Source organism: Terrapene carolina, unplaced genomic scaffold (genome assembly GCF_002925995.2).
Source record: "Terrapene carolina triunguis isolate 2854851 unplaced genomic scaffold, T_m_triunguis-2.0 Scaffold88, whole genome shotgun sequence".
NCBI classification, from domain to species: Eukaryota; Metazoa; Chordata; order Testudines; family Emydidae; genus Terrapene; species Terrapene triunguis.
The window spans coordinates 1994878-2014667 of NW_020664439.1; the positions used below are offsets into that span (position 1 = coordinate 1994878).

The window sequence follows — 19790 nt, forward strand, 5'->3', positions numbered from 1 at the left end:
CGCACTCACGATGACATGTTTTCCGAGCTCATGCAGTCCTACCGCACTGATAGGGCACAGCTTAATGCATGGAGGCATTCAGTGGCAGAGGCCAGGAAAGAATTAAGTGAGCACGAAGAGCGGAGGCAGGACGCGATGCTGAGGCTAATGGAAGAGCAAATGGACATGATGAAGCGTCTGTTGGAGCTGCAGGAAAGCCAACAAGAGCACAGATCCCTGCTACATCCACTGTATAACTGCCTACCCTCCTCCCCATGTTCCTAGCCTCCTCACCCAGATGCCCAAGAACGTGGGGGGGAGGCTCCGGGCACCCAGTCACTCCACTCCAGAGGATGGCCCAAGCAACAGAAGGCTGTCATTCAAACAGTTTGATTTTTAGTGTGGCTACAATAAGCAATGTGGCCTTATCCTTCCCTCCTCCTCCATCCCACCCGGGCTACCTTGTCCGTTATCTCATTTTATTTTTTTTTAAATTAATAAAGAAAGAATGCATGGTTTCAAAACAATAGTTACTTTATTTCGAAGGGGGGAGGGTGGTTGGCTTACAGGGAATTAAAATCAACAAAGGGGGCAGGTTTGTATCATGGAGAAACACACACAACTGTCACACCGAAGCCTGGCCAGTCATGAAACTGGTTTTCAAAGCCTCTCTGATGCGCAGCGTGCCTTGCTGTGCTCCTCTAATTGCCCTGGTGTCTGGCTGCTCAAAATTGGATGCCAGGCAATTTGCCTCAACCTCCCACCCTGCCATAAATGTCTCCCCCCTACTCTCACAGATATTATGGAGCACACAGCAAGAAGCAATAACAATGGGAATGTTGGTAGCGCTGAGGTCTGACCAACGGGGCCAGCGAGCTTTTTAAACGTCCAAAGGCACATTCTACCACCATTCTGCACTTGCTCAGCCTATAGTTGAACTGCTCCTTACTACTGTCCAGGCTTCATGAACGGATCCCCCGGGCAGCGGAAGCGGTGGACGAGGATGGTTAGCAGTGCTACTGCACCGTCTGCTGCCAGCAGCACCCAGGAGGACCAGAACGGATCCCCTGAGCTCATCGCTGGGGAGCAGGAGAGCAGAGTTGAAGCGGTGGAGCCATACACCATGCCCTGGAGGTTGCTAGGAGCCAGCAGGGAAGATGTTCCCAGAATCCCCGGCCAAGCTACATGTCCGACGAGGACGGTTAGCAGTCCTACTGCACCGTCTGCTGCGAAGGCAAGGAGCTGCTGCTGTGTAGCAAATGTCAGCTGCTGCAGATGCTTCTGTGTCGAATGCTTGGAGGTCCGGGTAGGGCAAGGTACCTCGGCCAAGGCAAAAGAGCAAGAGCCCTGGAGCTGTTACATGTGTCAACCACAGAAGTGCTATGGGGTGTTACAGCGCCGACCGGACTGGAATGTACGGCTGCAAGACTTCTTCACCAGCAACAAAGGACAGGAATATGATGCACCTAAAATCTAAAAAGGCCCGCATGTTTCACAGAATCACTACCGTTGATAACAGAATGTCAATGATTGCATTGGCTACTTGGATCACAGCAGCCCCCACAGTAGACGTGTCCACAACAGCAGCGGTGATGGTGAGCTGACTGGGCTCCATGCTTGCCATGGTATGGCGTCTGCACGGGTAACCCAGGAAAAAAGGCGCAAAACGATTATCTGCCGTTGCTTTCACGGAGGGAGGGGCGACTGACGACATGTACCCAAAACCACCCGCGACAATGTTTTTGCCCCATCAGGCATCGGGAGCTTAACCCAGAATTCCAATGGGCGGCGGAGACAGTGGGATAGCTACCCACAGTACACCGCTCCGTAAGTCGATGCTAGCCACGGTACTAAGGATGCACTCCGCAGACTTAATGCGCTTAGTGTAGACATAACGCAATCGACTGTATAAAATCGATTTCTAAAAATCTACTTCTATAAAATGACCTAATTTTGTAGTGTAGACATACCCTCGGAGTGGAACTACCCCACAACTCTGAATTGATCTGCTCCTGCCAGATATCAAGGAGGATATGACTGCAAGTCAATGGGTCCTAAAGATTGACCGTGGGTGATATTCACATAGGGGTGCATGAATGACCTATGATTTCCAGGAAAAGTCCTGGAGATGAGTTTGTTTGCACATGTGGGTGGCCTTCATAAGGGAAAGGGGCAGAAGTCAATGAAAATGAAAACTGAAAATCTCCTTTAGGTTTAGGGCTTGTGTACACTTGGAAATTTACCAAAATAGCCATTCCAGAGTAATTATTCCAGAACAGTTACTTTAGTATGACCCTCCCCCCCCTCCCCCCACGGACGCTCTTTCTCCAGAATGAGTGCCTTTTATCTGAGTTTTAGTTTAATCCACTTTCAAAATGAAAAACAGAAGTAAATGGGTGATTTTTCCCTGGTATAGGAACTAGGAAAGATGTCTTGGAGAAACTTCCATGTGGCCCTGTGCATTGGGAGTGCTGTGAGGTCCTGGAGCCATACTTGAGCACTGGTTAGCCTTTTGATAGGAAAGATCATCTTGCTCCACTTGCTTGTTATCAACTTGCAAAAGGTTTTGTGGAATTCAGTCTCAGAAATGTTGTATCATCAGTACCCACTTTCCATTACCAGGTGTGCAATTGGCAATCTTGCTTTCATGAGCCACATGGGGACTTGAAACATATTTTTCCCACAGTTTCCCTAGTACTTATTCTTGCAACTACAGCTGGTCTTCTGGTTCTCTTCTTGGCTGCAAGATAGTCAATTGCTCTGTGGCTTCCCTTGGTTTTCAGATAAGCTTTGTATACTTTCACACACCATGTAGTGAAGTTCCTCTTACTGCTGTTCTAATCTGCCCTTGAAGAAAGAGGAAACAAAAAAGTAATAAGGAGAGTTCCCCTTCCAAAATGAAGATTTAATCTAAATTTAAACTGCCATGGGCAACACTTAAAAACAACCAGTATAAACAGAAACCCTTTTTTACCGGAGTAGCTGTATTAGGCAGGGCCCATGGTGTCTGGGATCCAGCAATATTCAGGACACAGGGGCCCAGCTCCACCAATGTTTCAGGCCAGGTCTCTCCCCTAGCCCTGCCTGCTGCCCCCGCGCATCCCTGCCTGTGCCCTGCCATGCTGGGCAAGGGGTAGCCCCATCCCCCACCCCCAGTGAGGCTACAGTGAGGGGCAGCAGCAGGGGAGGAGGTGCACATGTGATGGCAGCTGTTCCCTCCCCCCCGCCACCCATCACAGAGGAGGTAAGGGGGCTTCCTGGACCTGAGAGGGGCCCTAGGAGCAAGTGCAGTGACAGTGGTGCAAGGTGAGTGTGCTGCTGGGGGGGAGAGGGGGCCTTTCCCCCGGAGCTCGCTGCTGCCGGTGCGGGGAGGGCTGCGGGGGGGGGAGGGAGAGTCCTCTCTGGCCCCAGCTGTGGGTAGCATTCCTGCACCCCAAACTCCTCATCCCTGGCTCTGCCCCACCCCAGAGCCCACAACCCCAGCCAGAGCCCTCACCCCCCTGCACCTCAACCCTCTGCCCCAGCCCTGAGCCCCTCCCACACCCCAAAACCCTCATTCCCAGCCGGAACCCTCATCCCCCTGCACCCTAACCCTCTGCCCTAGCCCCCTCCTGCACCATGAACCCCTCATCCCTGGCCCCACCCTGCAGCCCTCACACCTGCACCCCAACCCTCTGAGCCCCTCCCACACCCCAAACCCCTATTCCCAGCCCCACCCCAGAGCCCTCACATTTTTACGTTATCGTAAAAAAATCTATATCCGCTTACAAGGCGGGACCTGGACACCACCAAAAATTATACAAACCTGCTGTCCCTGCTATTAGGAGTATTGGTGGAATTTATAAAAGTTGTCTCTGAATCACCTGTGTTCACCATAGACTCCATCTTGTGCTCCTTCAGTTGGATTTTAGCCTGAATGAGGTGAGGAAGATAGGGCACAATGTATCATGTCTGAAGGATGAGATTGGGCCGCTAGCCTTTGTGATACTAAACTTTAAACTTTCTCTTCCATTAACACACAAAGCCTCTAGGTTGTATAATATTACTAACATGCAACCCTGGAGACCTGACTTCTTTTAGCTGTAATCAGAGGCACATCATAGGTAATGCAAGGATCTCCACATGGCTGTTACCCAGGTGCTCCAGCCTATTCAAGAGGGGGCAAGCCATGAGAGGAAAGTTCAGTCTCCAGGCCTATTCAGTAAGCTTTATTAAGCACTAGCCAAGTACACAAGCAGATACTGTCTGTCCCAAAGAGCTTACAATCCATGATTTAAAAAAAACAAATTACATAGGAAGTGGGAGACGATCAGGTGTGTACGACTTTTTCATGTACTTTTCCAGGTCATTACAAAACTGAGCCCTGGTCTACACTACGAGTTTAGGTCGAATTTAGCAGCATTGCATCAATTTAACCCTGCACCCATCCACACAACAAAGCCGTTCTTTTCGACTTAAGGGGCTCTTAATCGATTTCTGTACTCCTCCCCCGATGAGGGGATTAGTGCTGAAATCAACCTTGCCTGGTCGAATTTGGGGTAGTGTGGTCACAATTCGACGGTATTGGCCTCTGGGAGCTATCCCAGATGCTCCATTGTGACCGCTCTGGACAGTGCTCTCAACTCAGATACACTGGCCAGGTAGACAGGAAAAGGCCCTCGTACTTTTGAATCTCATTTCCCGTTTGGCCAGCGTGACAATCTGCAGGTGAGTGCAGATCTCATCAGCAAAGGTGACCATGATGGAGTCCCAGAATCGCAAAAGAGCTCCAGCATGGACCGAATGGGAGGTACAGGATCGGATCGCTGTATGGGGAGACGAATCTGTGCTATCAGAACTCCGTTCCAAAAGATGAAATGCCCAAACATTTGAAAAAAACCTCCAAGGGCATGAAGGACAGAGGCTATAACAGGGACCCGCAGCAGTGCCGCGTGAAACTTAAGGAGCTGAGGCAAGCCTACCAAAAAAACAGAGAGGCAAACAGCCGTTCCGGGTCAGAGCCCCAGACATGCCGCTTCTATGATGAGCTGCATGCCATTCTAGGAGGTGCAGCCACAACTACCCCAACCCTGTGCTTTGACTCCATCAATGGAGTAGCACGCAACAGGGATGCGGCTTTTGGGGACGAGGAAGATGATAGCTCACAGCAAGCAAGCGGAGAAACCGTTTTCCCCGACAGCCAGGAACTGTTTCTCACCCTGGACCTGGAGTCAGTACCCCCTGGACCTGCCAGGCAGAGAAGAGACCTCTGGTGAGTGTACCATTGTAAATATTATACATGGTTTAAAAGCAAGCGTGTTTAATGATTAATTTGCCCTGGCATTCGCAGCCAGTACAGCTACCGGAAAAGTCTGTTAACGTGTCTGGGGATGGAGCGGAAATCCTCCAGGGACATCTCATAGACATAGAATATCAGGGTTGGAAGGGACCTCAGGAAGTCATCTAGTCCAACCCCCTGCTCAAAGCAGGACCAATTCTCACACAGATTTTTACCCCAGTTCCCTAAATGGGCCCCCTCAAGGATTGAGCTCACAACCCTGGGTTGTCTATCTCCATAAAGCTCTCCTGGATGTACTCCCAAAGCCTTTGCAACAATGACTTTATTGCCTCTGCAAGCGGAGATCAAAGCGGGGAGGGGAGGGCGACTGGCTTACAGGGAAGTAGAGTGAACCAAGGGTGGTGGGGTTCATCAAGGAGAAACAAACAGAACGTTCACACCGTAGCCTGGCCAGTCATGAAACTGGTTTTCAAAGCTTCTCTGATGCGCACCGCGCCCTCCTGTACTCTGCTAACCGCCCTGGTGTCTGGCTGCATGTAATCAGCGGCCAGGCGATTTACCTCAACCTCCCACTCCGCCATAAATGTCTCCCCCTTACTCTCTCAGATATTGTGGAGTGCACAGCAAGCAGTAATAACAATGGGAATATTGGTTTCACTGAGGTCTATCCGAGTCAGTAAACTGCGCCAGCACATTCTACAACCATTCTGCACTTGCTCAGCCTATAGTTGAACAGCTCCTGACTACTGTCCAGGCTGCCTGTGTACGGCTTCACGAGCCATGGCATTAAGGGGTAGGCGGGGTCCCCAAGGATAACTATAGGCATTTCAACATCCCCAACGATTATTTTCTGGTCTGGGAAGAAAGTCCCTTGCTGCAGCTTTTGAAACAGACCACAGTTCCTGAAGATGCGAGCATCACGTACCTTTCCCGGCCATCCCACGTTGATGTTAGTGAAACGTCCCTTGTGATCCACCAGTGCTTGCAGCACCATTGAAAAGTACCCCTTTTGGTTTATGTTCTCGCTGCCTTGGTGCTCCGGTGCCAAGATAGGGATATGGGTTCCGTCTATCGCCCCACCACAGTTAAGGAATCCCATTGCAGCAAAGCCATCAACTATGACCTGCACATTTCCCAAAGTCACTAACCGTGATAGCAGCAGCTCTTTGATTGCGTTGGCTACTTGATCACAGCAGCCCCCACAGTAGATTTGCCCACTCCAAATTGATGCCCAACTGACCGGTAGCTGTCTGGCGTTGCAAGCTTCCACAGGGCTATCGCCACTCGCTTGTGAACTGTGAGGGCTGCTCTCATCTTGGTATTCTTGCCCTTCAGGGCAGGGGGAAGCAAGTCACAAAGTTCCATGAAAGCGCCCTTATGCATGCGAAAGTTTTGCAGCCACTGGGAATCGTCCCAGACATGCAACACTAGGCGGTCCTACCAGTCTGTGCTTGTTTCCCAGGCCCAAAATTGGCGTTCCACAGCATGAACCTGCCCCATTAACACCATGATGTCCACATTGATACGTGCTGAAAGCTTAGCATGTAATGAATTAGATGTAATGGGTTTCATAATCTATTACAGATACCCTGAGCTATATAATCCCTCTCCTTCCTGAAACTCTCCATGGAGCTATATCCAGTGGCTAAAGTAGCTTGAAAAAGGAGGAGGTGCTTTGCCTCTTCTGCTAAAAGAACTGCATTCCCCTACCTAGATGTTCCCACAAAATATGGGTTCCCAAACCGTGGCCAATACGCTACCAGTGACCTGTGGATAGCTGGCTGGTCACATGTTTCTGGGCTGCCTCCTTGCTTTGAGCTTCTAAAGTACATAGAAGGAAGCTCTTTAGCTTTCTAGTATTTGTGTTACAGTAGGTACTATAGGTCTTAACCAAGATCATGACCCCCATTGTGCTGGGTGCTTTATCAAACATGTTGTGAAGTCTGTCCTTGCCATGAAAAATGTAAAGGCCAAGTAGTAAAGATGAGGGGAAGACTCAGAGGTCACATGACTTACCTAAGGTCACATTACAGGTTAGAGGCATAGCTGGGACTGGAACCCAGGTTTCCTGCATCCCGCTCAGTGCCCTGTCCACTGGGCCGCTGATGTCCTTGCCTTGTCTGTTTTTGGGGAATAGCCATCATTAGCAATCTGTCAACTCTCTGTGTAGCTGTACAGTAGTTGATGCCTAAGTGTGGACAGGAGCAAGACAGGCTCAACTGGTGCAGACTTTGGCTTGCTCTTGTGTATGTTTAGGGTCAGCCCTAGTGCAGCTGCACAGGTAATTGGCCACTGATTGCTGAGTGTAGACAAGACCTATGTATCCTGCATAAGCAACTGCTGTAGTCGCAACAGGAATGTTTGATTATATGGATTGGCTGCCCGCCCGCCCGCTCCCATTACGAATTATAAATGGCAAGGGAACTGGTCTTCAGGAGACTCTCAAAGATGCAAATGGGAGTTGGGCACCAAACTGCCCTTTAAGATGTGATCCACTCTGTGGAAAATCTGACTATCTTGATCTCCTAGAGATGAAGGAGGGTAGCCCATACAACTGAACAACTTTAAAGTCAATGTTGTTCATGTTTTAACTGCCCTGCCATCCATATGAACTGGAGAATCCAAGACAGGGATAATGAGCTGCTGTAACTCTCTGACAACCTGAAATATACATGGGTACTTCCTATGTAAGGATAAGCAAAGGAACAGTGTTTAAAAAAAAGTTAAAACTTGGAGAGCTGAAATACAGGCTGTTTAAAACAATGAGCCATTAAATAGAGATCCGGTGTAAGTGTGAAATGTAGAATTTGTATTTGGATGCTAATTATCTGTTAATCTTAGGTGGAAAACATTTCATGCATCATGAAGACAGTCCCAGCTGAATGTTAATTTTGCTTTGCCAAAACCCTAGTAGAAGTTAGCCTGCATGGTCTCCCGTCTCAAATGTGACTTGCAAAGTAGGGAAAATGGGTTTGCTTTTTTGCTATATAAAGAAGGCCAGGAGGTTCTCCCCTGCTTTTATTTTAATTCTAATATAGGAACATGGGATTGACATACTAGATCAGACCTATAGTCAGTCTAGTCCATATTGAGTCATGGTAAGGCCACCTGCAGTATTAACATAATGGTGTTTGCTCTAGTTATGATTTCCCCAGATTTTAGTTGTAGCAAACACTATGAATGTCAACAATGAGTACCTTAATTCTGGGATTTCCTAACTTCTTAATGCTTCACTCTGCAACTTTATTTGTGTGGAATTCACCCATGACTGTGGCTTCTGTTGCTGCCCCTGGCAGGTGAAACTCATTAAACAAAAGGTAGTTAAAAGCAAATTCTCCTAAACTTCAAGGCCCTGCTCCTGTGACTTGAGTACTGTGTGGCTCAAGTGCAGGTTCACTGTGGGACAGACAGGAGCTCTGAGTTAAACCCAGGCAGTGGAAGACCCTGGAAGTGAAGGGAAGAGGGTGTATACTAGTTATACTTGAAACCTCAGTGGTTCAGGAGCCAAATTAGTGAGCAACTTTACCCAAAAGAGCCACACTAGTGTGAATTCATTGTTCTATTTACTATTGTACTGTGTATTCATATTTAAACAGTTTATATATTATTCTCACAGCAAAATGACTGCCCAAGTATTATTTTATCATCTACAGTTGGTTAATTATATAGTAAAAGCATCCTGATTGGCTAATAATTAAATTACAGTGTTTTAATATCATGGGCTGCAAAGAGCCACAGGAGACGCATTAAAGAGCCACTTGCGGATCAAGAGCCTCAGTGTGAGTATCACTGGTCTACACTGACCTGAACTTAGGTGCAAAATGATTCTGGTTTTTGGGAGGTTCTAGTCTAGAGAGAACTGTCTTTAATGCTTGCCCAGTTGTGACTCGGTTTTGTTCAGACTCTCATGTTCCTTGGGAGGAAACTCACAGTTGCAAGTTATATAATACCAAACACCCATTCTCCTCCCTTTCCCCTGGGGTGTCAATGCTTGAATTTCCCCCCCCCCCCATAATTTCCTGCTGCTGAGGGTGACAGTGGTGGGAACCCTACGTCATCCAAAACTGTTCATAGCCATTTTAGCAGTAGGAGCTACAGGGCATGTTTACAGTAAACTTACCCCTTACCAACCAGTGCTAGTGTAGACAAGGCCTCTGGTGACTGCAAGAACTAGTGTATGCTCTCCTGGCAGAGGGACCAGGAAGTCTGCAGCTCAGACTAATTATAATCTGTAACCTAATTAGCTTTTTATTTTAACAATATGAGAATACTATTTTAACCATTATAATTGATTCCTCCTGGACTCTTACAAACTCTCTGGAGAGTCTAAGCCTTACAGCTCACCTTGGCACAATCTTCTAGCCTGGGCAAATGGCAGCCCAGCGCTACAGGGTAGAGACATGAATCTGAGAACTGAACTTCATCCTCTGTCATCCATGCCATGTCTCCTCCAGGGGAATTTGGGGGGAGAATGCCCATTGTTTCATCTGAACCCTAATAGAAGTGGAAAATGTCAATAAGACTCCAGCATTCTTACCACATGTCAATTAAACCTGCTCCTTGAGTGCTAAACTGATAAGGGATTAGTTTTAAACTCTCTTTGCGTGTTGTAAATAGAAACACTCAGCCCTGCAGTGGGAAGTACCTTATGGCTCTGTAGCATATCTCTTGCCCTCCCAATACTAAATAAGAAACTTGCTCAGTGTAGGAGACTTCTCTCATCTCTTCTCACCCCTCAACTCTTCCTCCTTCCCCTTCCCTTTGCCACCATCAAATTGCCCACATAGGAGTAGCACTCATGTCCTGCTAATCTGTTGCTCTTTCTGATAGGCCTCTACTGGTTGCTTTGCCTGAACTACAGTCTCCCTGCTGGGACTAGCAGAGGAAGTGGCAAGAGTAGTGTAGCCATACAGGGGCATCTACATTGGCAAAAATCAGATACATAACTTGTCATTGCTCCTGCCCCACAGCTTATCTACAGTATGGAACTCCAGCACTGCTGCCGTTGTCACAAACCTCCCATGTCTGTAACAGTCAGCACAAGGGCTTGTGGAAATGCATGTGGGATGGCACTTGCTCTGAGCAAGGCTATCTGCTGTGCATTCCACCGCTGTGACTCTGTTCGGGTACAGTACAAATGCAGACTATGCAGGATTTGCTTATTAGCTGCCTGCAGGTCTGAGTGCTCCCAGCGGGACCTGCAAGATTAACAAATGGCCCAACCTATAATGAAAAATACAACTCTGTATACAAGTGAGTTTTGAAATATTTTCCCTCCATTGCACCACTCCTCCTCTTAAAAATACCTGGGTGTCTGGGCACTGCCTCATCACCATCTCCCACAAACATGAGCTCTGAAAGAACAGGCACTCTAGCTGATATAGCTTCTTCCCTCCCCGCCATATGCCCAAGTAAATGCACTTGCCTCTAAGGTACTCCAGCACCCACTTGTTCTCCTGCACCTCCACTTTGCTGCTCCTCAATATGGCACTCAATTGACTAGCTTCCTCCAATGCCCTGTAGATGGTGGACGGCTGCTCCACCACTCAATTTGCAGTAAAATTGGCATGAGAGATTTTTAGGGATCTGGAAGGAGCTTAGATGAAGTCCCTATAAGGGAGATTCCACAAGGGTGGGCGGCATACAAAATGGCGCTGCAGCAGGGCCAAGGAGCATGCAGGGCTCTAACTATCAGTTTCAAAGGGCTGATTTCATCAGGCTGAATAGAGATGCACTTGTGGCTGCGTGGGTTGTATTTCCTGTTAACACTTTGAGTACTTGTGCCCACAAGGCTAGTTGCAGCACCGCAGGCCTCAGTGGAACACGAGGGATGCATGCATCTCTGTAAAATCATACAAACGTATCTCTCTTACATAGCATGGCCATGTGGCTCTGAAGTACTGGAGTAACCTTACCAAGATTATATTATTATATCTTAAGCCTGTTTGGGTGGGTGGTATGTTTGTAGTCCAGGATTCACAGGATGCAATTTTCATTCTGCAGGATCTGTAACGAGTTTTTGAGTCTGGAAGAACAAGTCCTCTTCCCCACCCCCACTCCCCATCCATCTGGGGAAGGGGTCTTGCCAGCTATCAAATCCGCCGTACAGTTCATAACTATTCCTGTGTTTCCTCAGAGTTGGCTCTCCGAGGGCTCTGTAAGCAGGAATGCTTTCTGATATTGTATTCCTGAGCTGTTCTTATCCCCTGCCTCACTCTTAGTGAAATGAGAGCAGAGTGGTTACAGAAAATCCAGAGGTTAAACTGTTTTGGAAAGCCCCGCTCTGAAGGCTGGACCTGGCTCTGCGAACTGAACACCTATTGTGCTAATGGTACAATGTCACTTTGCCATCTCAGCCCACTACTGACAAGACCTAATTTCTCACAATCCCGGCTTTGTGCTGCCTGTTTGCTGGAATGACGGAGCCATGAAGCTGTGCTTGATGGTTCCAGGACCCAAGTACAGTTGGTTAACCCCTTCAGGGCCAGCCCTTCTACTGTAAGGCTGGCTTAGCATGCTGAAGGGTCAAATGAGTGCTGTCATACAAAGAGGCAACAGTCATAGCTGACAAACTAGCCTCCTGATAACATGGAATAAGAAGCCAGAGTTAAACTGAGTTTTTGGTAGTGGGATGTCTAATTTTTAGACTAAAACGATGCTGAAGTGAGCATACAGTACACAATATACAGTACATCCGTTTCTTTTGTAGCTATATAACCCACATTTTAAGTTTCAGAGTAGCAGCCGTGTTAGTCTGTATCCGCAAAAAGAACAGGAGTACTTGTGGCACCTTAGAGACTAACAAATTTATTAGAGCATAAGCTTTCGTGGGCTAAGAAGTGGGTTGTAGCCCACGAAAGCTTATGCTCTAATAAATTTGTTAGTCTTTAAGGTGCCACAAGTACTCCTGTTCTTTTTCCACATTTTACGGAGTCATGTGTGAACGATAATCAGGGATGCCAATGCTGCCTTACTTTATTCCCCATCACCAGAGGTGCACTCATCAAACTGGGAAATGCCTTCCAGCTAAGGATAAAGACCCCAATCTGGAAGCAAATGTTTCATTCAGCAGCAAAGGTTGCTGAGTGTGACATGTTGACTCCCTGTTGTAGTGATATTTATAGGCCTGGCAGGAAGGACACTGTAAAGTCTTGCATGTTGTCTAACAGCAGATGAACTTGCTAATGCTAAATGAGTTGTTTGAAGAGTGAGATCATCCCATGCCTTTTAGGGAATCTGCGCACAGTCCATCACTTTTATGAGGAGTGGAGGAACTCTAGGCATGTGTCCTCCTTCTGCTTCAGCTTTGAATTAATGGACACCTCTTTAAAAGGTGATGTGTCCTATGTCAGGAATCCAGATGGGAAATATTCATTCCAGTCCTATTTCTAGTCCGGCTTCTGATATACATGTCATGGAGACAGCACTGGATGCTCCGGTCAGGGCTTGAAAAACATACCATGCTTCTTTTTAGCCACAGAGAAATACCAGACCCCTTGCCACTTAATGCTCCTCCTCTCCCTGCACTTAAAGAATAACCATTGGATACTATATTTTGTTACCATATCAATCAAATTGCTGTGACACTTTTTAAAATACAACTTAATACTAAGGCAGGTAATACACTAGAAAATATTTATTCAGTTAAATTAGTAAATTTCCTGTCCCCACTCCATTTTTTTTTCTACAACGAACCATACTGTAGCTTTTTTCCTGAGTTGTCATGTCTGTTTACTCTTTCTCCTTCCCCCCCCCCGTCTCCAGTACCCATATCAATTTCCCTGTTTTTCTTCTGTTTCTGCCCCCTTTCCCAAAAAGTTCTGTATGCCTCTGTGGATTCATGTACTTCCCCCCCTCCCCCATAAGGTCTGGACAAGAAATGGGGGTGAGAGGGGAGCTTGAGGAAGGTTCTGCTGTGAAGCAAACACGGGAGGGCTTCAGGGATCATACACTTTCCTTTATTCCAATCAATTCCTTCTTCAGCATTGGAAGAAAGTGTCACTTTCTGTTTGGTCATTGTCGCATGACAACCCCCATACTTCCCCATCAGCATTTTCCTTCATGCCTCCTTCCTTCAACCAACAAAGCCCCAGTGCATCCACTCACCACCAATTATATGCCCCTATCCATGCACCCGCTACCATGCAGCTGGAAACTTTATCACGTATATAATAGCCAGGAGACTATGCATAAAACTTTCAAAAGTGACTTAGGCTCCTAAGTAACTAGGTGCTTCTGAAAATTTTACACTAAATCTACTGGCCATAGACCAATCTTTTGGTGGAAGGGGCACTAGCCAAGAGTGATGGTCAAGCAAGAAGCCAAGCCAACTCTCCTCCTCTTCCTCCTCCTCCCTTCAAGCTGCTGGAAAAGGGGAGGGTGCTGGGGATTCCTTTTAGGGTGCCATCCCTGGATCCACAATGGGAAAAGGAGGAAAGCTCCATAGCAGCCCCTGGCACTTAGTGTTCTGACAAACTCTGAAGCCATCCCAACCCATTGGAGAAGCAGCATTCTCCATTTCCCCCTGTGTGTATTCATTCTTGTGGGTGGGGGGACAGTCCTGGTTGTACCCCCACCTCACTCTGCTCACTCCATGCAACAGCTAAGAGACCAGCAGCTTTGTTCATGCTCGTTTCTAATGCAGCTTCTTTTCTGATTGTGTAAGCTTCTTAATTGGACTGAGCTTCTTCTAAGGGAACTGTGATTATGTTGCTCTTAAAGTCTGGGAAGGCTAGCTTTTGTTTTAACGTAACTCATGGTGAGTGAAACGTGAAGGATTGGAAGATTTGACTTGCTCTGGCCAAAGAGGAAAGCTTGAAAGCTGTCACTGGGACTTTCTTTTTGAAGCCATCAAAAGTATTGAACGAACTTAAGAATTCTGAAATGTTTGAAGGTAGGGAAGCTGAGAATGGGTTAGGGAGAAGAGTATAGGGTAAAAGAAAAAAATGGGATGTACAGTAGTGTTGTTTGCCCTCAGTCAGACTTCTCCCCCCCTTCCTTCCACTTAGGAAACTCACCCAGCTCCTGCCATTCTGCTGTGGTTTCTTATCTAAGTTACGCACTGAATCCCTGTTCAGAGTGATGCTGTGCTCTTGTCAGCCAGCCAGTGCTGCAACTGGCAGAGATCCCTTCCTTATTCATTCAGCATTAGAGCTCCTTTCTTTGCTTTCTCAGCTCCAATTCACTCATCACTCCTTTTGCCTTAATTACAATGCACTTTCTTCTCCTCTCCCTCTCTCCTGGAGTAAATGTGGTTCTCTAGGTATAAGGAAGAAGACCAGTGGGGAATCTATGTGATCCTAAGTCACCTCAATTATCAAAAGTCTCATGTTCATCTATTAACACTTTAAATCCATTGGCTTCTACCACTGAAGACCCAGCAGGTATTGCTGTTCCCCTCTAAAGGAAGAGTAAAAGCCTTATGAGCACATGCCTGAAGCCCACAGCAAAGCACGAAAAGGCACTACTGTAAAAGAGTTGGCATGGCACATGCTGCTAGAAAATCAACTAACTTTTTTTTAAATTTAAAGACCAGACCAGCATAGCATGTCCATGTAATGTCTTAGATTTCATCTTGCTGCTTCCTTCTGAACTGGGATCTCTGCTCACTTATGAGAAACAGCAGTTTTGCTGACGTGACATTTAACAGTGAAGGGCTCTCTTCTCTTTCAGAATCTAGGAAGTAACAGTCTAGCCTACAGCAGTCTGTGTCTGCACCAAGAGCTGCTTGTCTTCAGTTTATTGCCCCCAGCTGCTACCTTCAATCTGTTTATCACAGACCTTTGTTTGAAAGTCAATAGATTGCTCCATACTTCTTTCCTTTAACTTGCCAGATACCCTGCAGCAGACTCCCATTTCTGGATCCCTGTGCATTTCTAAAGTGATCCTTTATTTTGCATAAGGAGCAGAATCTCACCTCTCTCCTCACCCTAAAAGTTCCTACTGGCCCCCCATTAGTGAATGTCACAGTTACTGGGTTATCTGCTCCTCTCCTCCCTCCTGGTCTCTTTGGGGTATACCTCCTCTCGGATCAAGAGGCTCTAACCAGCTCCTTTCTAGAGGAAGAATCCTGTGATTTTTTCAACTCTTGGACCAAGCCTTGAGTTGCACTCTCCGGGTGCTAACCACGATTACCTCAGTAGGCCTGACTTTTCTTCAATACCTGCAGTTCTGTTCACTCTAGGAGCAGTAATCAGTGGTTAAGACAATGACCAAAGTATGTATTTTGAACAAAAGTGTTTCAGAGAAAAGATCTTATAAAAAAATAAACAGAGTGTACACACGTCTACCTTACCAGGTGCCTCCCCATCTCCCACATCCATCAGGCTTCTGGTAGGTTTAAGCTTCCTATGGACCCCCAAAACTGTTAGGGTCTGGGTGATCAGTCTCTTCCCTTCATTGACAAAACAGTTCTCTCTTTCCCCAGCCCCAGAGTGTCACTTTAAATCTTGTCCTGTCCTTTGACCTCTCTTCTCAGAGAACAAGTCCACTTCCTAACTGTTTATAGCCCTTTGATCTGTTAGTTCCCAGTGCTGGCAAAACAGCTGTATAACTTCAAGTTGGAGCCTGGAAGTAGGCCACTGTGCTGTAATTGCCCCCCAAGTATTTGAGAGGTTGCTTAGCTATAGCTCTCCTCTTGTTTTCCTGATGGTCTTCCCAATAGTCACCTAGTAAGCTTGCTCAGTACATTCATGCAGAAAAGTCTTAACTCAGTAATTACTATACGGTAACTTTATTGATCCGAAGAAGTGGGCTGCTACTCTGAAACCTGTCTTTATTGATCAGGTCACACACAGTATTCATAAAATTTATTACAGAATCAGTATTCTTAAATGATATAGCATCTCTGTCTGTTACAGGGAGCCCTTCAAATGGTAAAATACTTGTGCCAGAGTATTTTGGCTTCCTGTTGGTTGAGTGACAATCCCAGTTTTTTTTAAATTCTAAAGTAGTGTGAAAGACCTTGGCTGGAATAGATACTTCTAGGCGTGGCTTTGGGTAGCTCTCTGTTACGTGCCTGGCATACAGTATTGACTTTAATCCTCTAGTACACTTGTGCATGGTGTAGAGCATTGAGTTGTAAGAATGCATGGATTGATACACATGTCTTGCAGGCATGGTGAAATGTTTATTTACATTACCAATGGGCAAGGGCCTAAAGTCTGGTGGTGGTGGTGTGGGTTCCTCCCTACTCCCTCCTTTCATATTTCTGGCACAGTTGCTCCGCAGTCACTTCTGCATTTTTCCCTACAGACTAATCTGCTTTTATCCTTGGAAGCTAATTTCAAAGGCTTCATGTGACTTCCCCAAACTTAACAGATTTCAACAGCTGGTTTAGTCACCATGTCCCTGAGCATGGATCGATGGGGTGTGTGTGTGTGTGTGTGTCTGTGTTTGTTTTTTCTGTCTTCACACTTCATTCTCTGGAGGAATGTCCTAAGAACACATTGCCTAGAGTGTCAGTAATTAGACTACCACTTACCTATGTTGTGAAACTAAGCTTTGAAAATTCCCTGTGTTGTCAGTGTAGCAGGGGGTGTGACAAATACTGACCTTTTACCCTCTGTCCCCTCAGGTATGACTCTGGAAAGGATGGGTATATAGACCTAATGGAGCTGAAACTGATGATGGAGAAGCTGGGAGCTCCTCAGACCCATCTGGGCCTGAAAAACATGATCAAGGAAGTGGATGAGGATTTTGATGGCAAGCTCAGCTTCCGTGAGGTAAGGATCAGCAAAGAAGTATCTAATGTGGGGCTGCATAGCCAGGCAGTAGCAATCTGGAACACTACCGGTGCATCCTTTCTCTGAATTGGGCTGTGCTAGATCTTCCTTCCTCCTTCTAACCTGGCCAAGATTTTTCTAAGCCTGAGATTGCACTTCCACCACCGCATAGCCTATCGAGCTATCAGCAGGGGAGAGAAGTAGGCAGTCTCTGTTGCATGAAGCACGGTGTAACTGAATGACAAGATGCAACTCATTATTCATGGGGAATTCTGTGCCAAAAAATTAATTCTGTGCACAATATTTTAAAATTCTGCATATTTTATTTGTCAAAATAACACAATATAATCACGCCAGTTTCAATTATTTCGGTAATTTATTTTGAAATATTTGTCAACAAGTATGTCTGCAAGCTTGTTGATCTCTATTCCAAGCCCTGTGTCTAATGCAGTTTAATGCACTTATCACAGCTCTGAGCTGGATGGGAACAGTTTTTACTTTTGACTGAGGATAACTGAAGCCTAATGATTTAGCAGTTAAATAATTAGTGTTGACTTGAGCAACAGTGTCATCCAATATACTTATAGCTATCCCTTTTTTAGGATGCCGTGGCAGGTGTTGATCAGTTGCAGGGTGTTGTCTTGTTTCTGGGAGCTTTCTTCTGCCCTTTCTGCCCCTAAAAGGGGTAATGCTTATCCTCCTGCCTCAAGCAGGCAGAGCAGGGCTCCATAACGTATCAAAGGGGATTTCTGTTGTCTCCATAACCAAGACTCTGAACCCTCAACTATTTGGACCTGTGACTTTCAATTCAAAAGTGCCAGGGAATTCTGACAGCTGCTGTGCAAGAGGGTATGAACAAAGGGTAGGCAGAAGCTGGACACTAACAGATGCTGTATGCTGGGTAGGAAGGGGCATGAGTAGACTAGGACAGCAGCAACTGAGTGCAGACAGCTGCTTGCTAGGCTGGCAAAGGACATGAACAAAGATGAGTGAAGATGAGGAAAGCAGCAGCTGTTAGTCACGTTGTAGTGCCTCAATGCTAGCACATCTGAGCGTACTGCTTCTGAAAAGTCAGCTTGCTCAGCAACTCTAAACATCAGTCTCTGTATCCACTTGGGTGTGTTTGCCACCACATCCGTTGTGAAAAATTAATTGCTGATAGTTTACATTGTAAACTAGTTGGTCACTAATTTGTGTAAAACATCAATCCCTCCGTGGCAATGGCTGAGATGTAGAGCAGCCTGGTGATGTCTCTGTCGGTGCGTGGTCGGAAAAGGCTGAGTGTGTTGTGAAATTACAGGGAAATCTAATGTGGTAGAAGCAGGGAATCAATGTGTTTTTAAGACTTCTTTTTTTTTTTTAATGCAGAAAAATGTAAATACTGCCTGCCTACTTTTCTGTTTGGCTTTGACTCTACTTCTCTGGTATAGCATGTCCCTAGCCACATGCTTATAGCACATGCCTATTGCACCATATATGCACACACTATTTTCTGTGATGCACGAGTGTTCCTACCATCATCTGGCGGAACAGACTTACTCAGAATGAGGGTAACCACTGTGTCTTCACTCACTATGTCAGTTTCACTTGATGAAATCCCAGCACAGGTGGGAAGTGCTGGCTTAATCTCAGTTATGTAAGCAGTCCTCTCACCAGTCACTGCTTAAGTACTCTGTCTATCTGGCATAGGGGGTCAGGCTTTCTGGAAGCCCCTCACCTAAACACATCCCACTGCATGCTACTCTCTCACCAGCATCCACTTGTGCGCACTGAAAAGTGGCGTGTTGGAACTGTGATCATGTCTTGGAACAATGCACTTGGCAAGTGTGCTGCCAGCTGACCCAAAGCAGATGGCTGGACGCTTGTGAGCAGGAGGGTGTACCAGCTGCAGTTTAACTTTTTAAGAACACAGTGATGTCAGAACAAGAATATGTTAGAACAAACATGTTAGAGAGCAGGGTATTACTGGTTCTGGCAAGAAAAATAGAAGAACTGAAAGTCTGTCTGAGTCTAGGTCAGCAGTGGCTCTGGGGCAGGGAAGAAAGCCTGCCCATTTTACAATAAATTGGACTCTCCTTGGGGGCTCTATCAATGGAGCCTGAGATAATTCTGGATGATACTAAGGAATCTGGTGGAGCAGAACACCACGTCTGTGGCCCCAGGTGAGACTAGGGGTGAAGACAAGAAATGGAAGCTGCATGGATACTATACTGGGATGACATGACCTCTTCAGATAGTTCCAGGTTCATGAAAGCGACTGCTTGAGGGGCAAGGGTCCCTCTACAACAGGTATATGTTGCTTTTTTGATTTTTCTGTTGGGGCCTGGTTTTGCATGTGTGTGGACTAGAGAACACTTCCCGGTGTTATGTGGATACCACTGCCATTATTAAAATGGACAGATGCAGCCTCCCATGAGGGTGTATGTTCCTTCTTCCTCCTTGAGTCAGTAAGCTCCCTCCTTGCGCTGTTGCCACAGCAAAAATGGCAACTGCCTACTCCCTGCTCCACCCACCTGTTCTAGCTTCCCCAAACCCTGCTGGCTTCAGCAGCCCCCTCTGTGTTTAGTCATAAAGACTGTTCTGGGAGATTTCTGTCTACACTTCAAATACTGTGCACAGCAGCTGGCTCTGTTGCATCCTGTAGCCAGATGCAAAATGATGGCTAAGCAGTGAAATTCTTATATAAGAGGCACTCTTAAATCTTACTGTAATAAACTACACATTGGGAAAATAAGCCTTAGCATGTACGCTACACTTTCTGTTCATGCCCTGGACCAGGATACCTGCTTAGCTATCTGCCCTTACCTACC

General features: G+C 46.5%; 1 protein-coding gene across 1 annotated transcript in view; it reads left to right on the plus strand.

Annotated features, from left to right (window-relative positions):
- EFHD1 (EF-hand domain family member D1) overlaps positions 1-19790 on the plus strand; it is a 41306-nt gene that overhangs the window by 6569 nt on the left and 14947 nt on the right. Inside the window, exon 2 of the mRNA XM_024216840.3 lies at positions 16833-16980. Coding sequence (XP_024072608.1) covers positions 16833-16980 — 148 coding nt within the window. The remainder of the gene's footprint in view (positions 1-16832; positions 16981-19790) is intronic.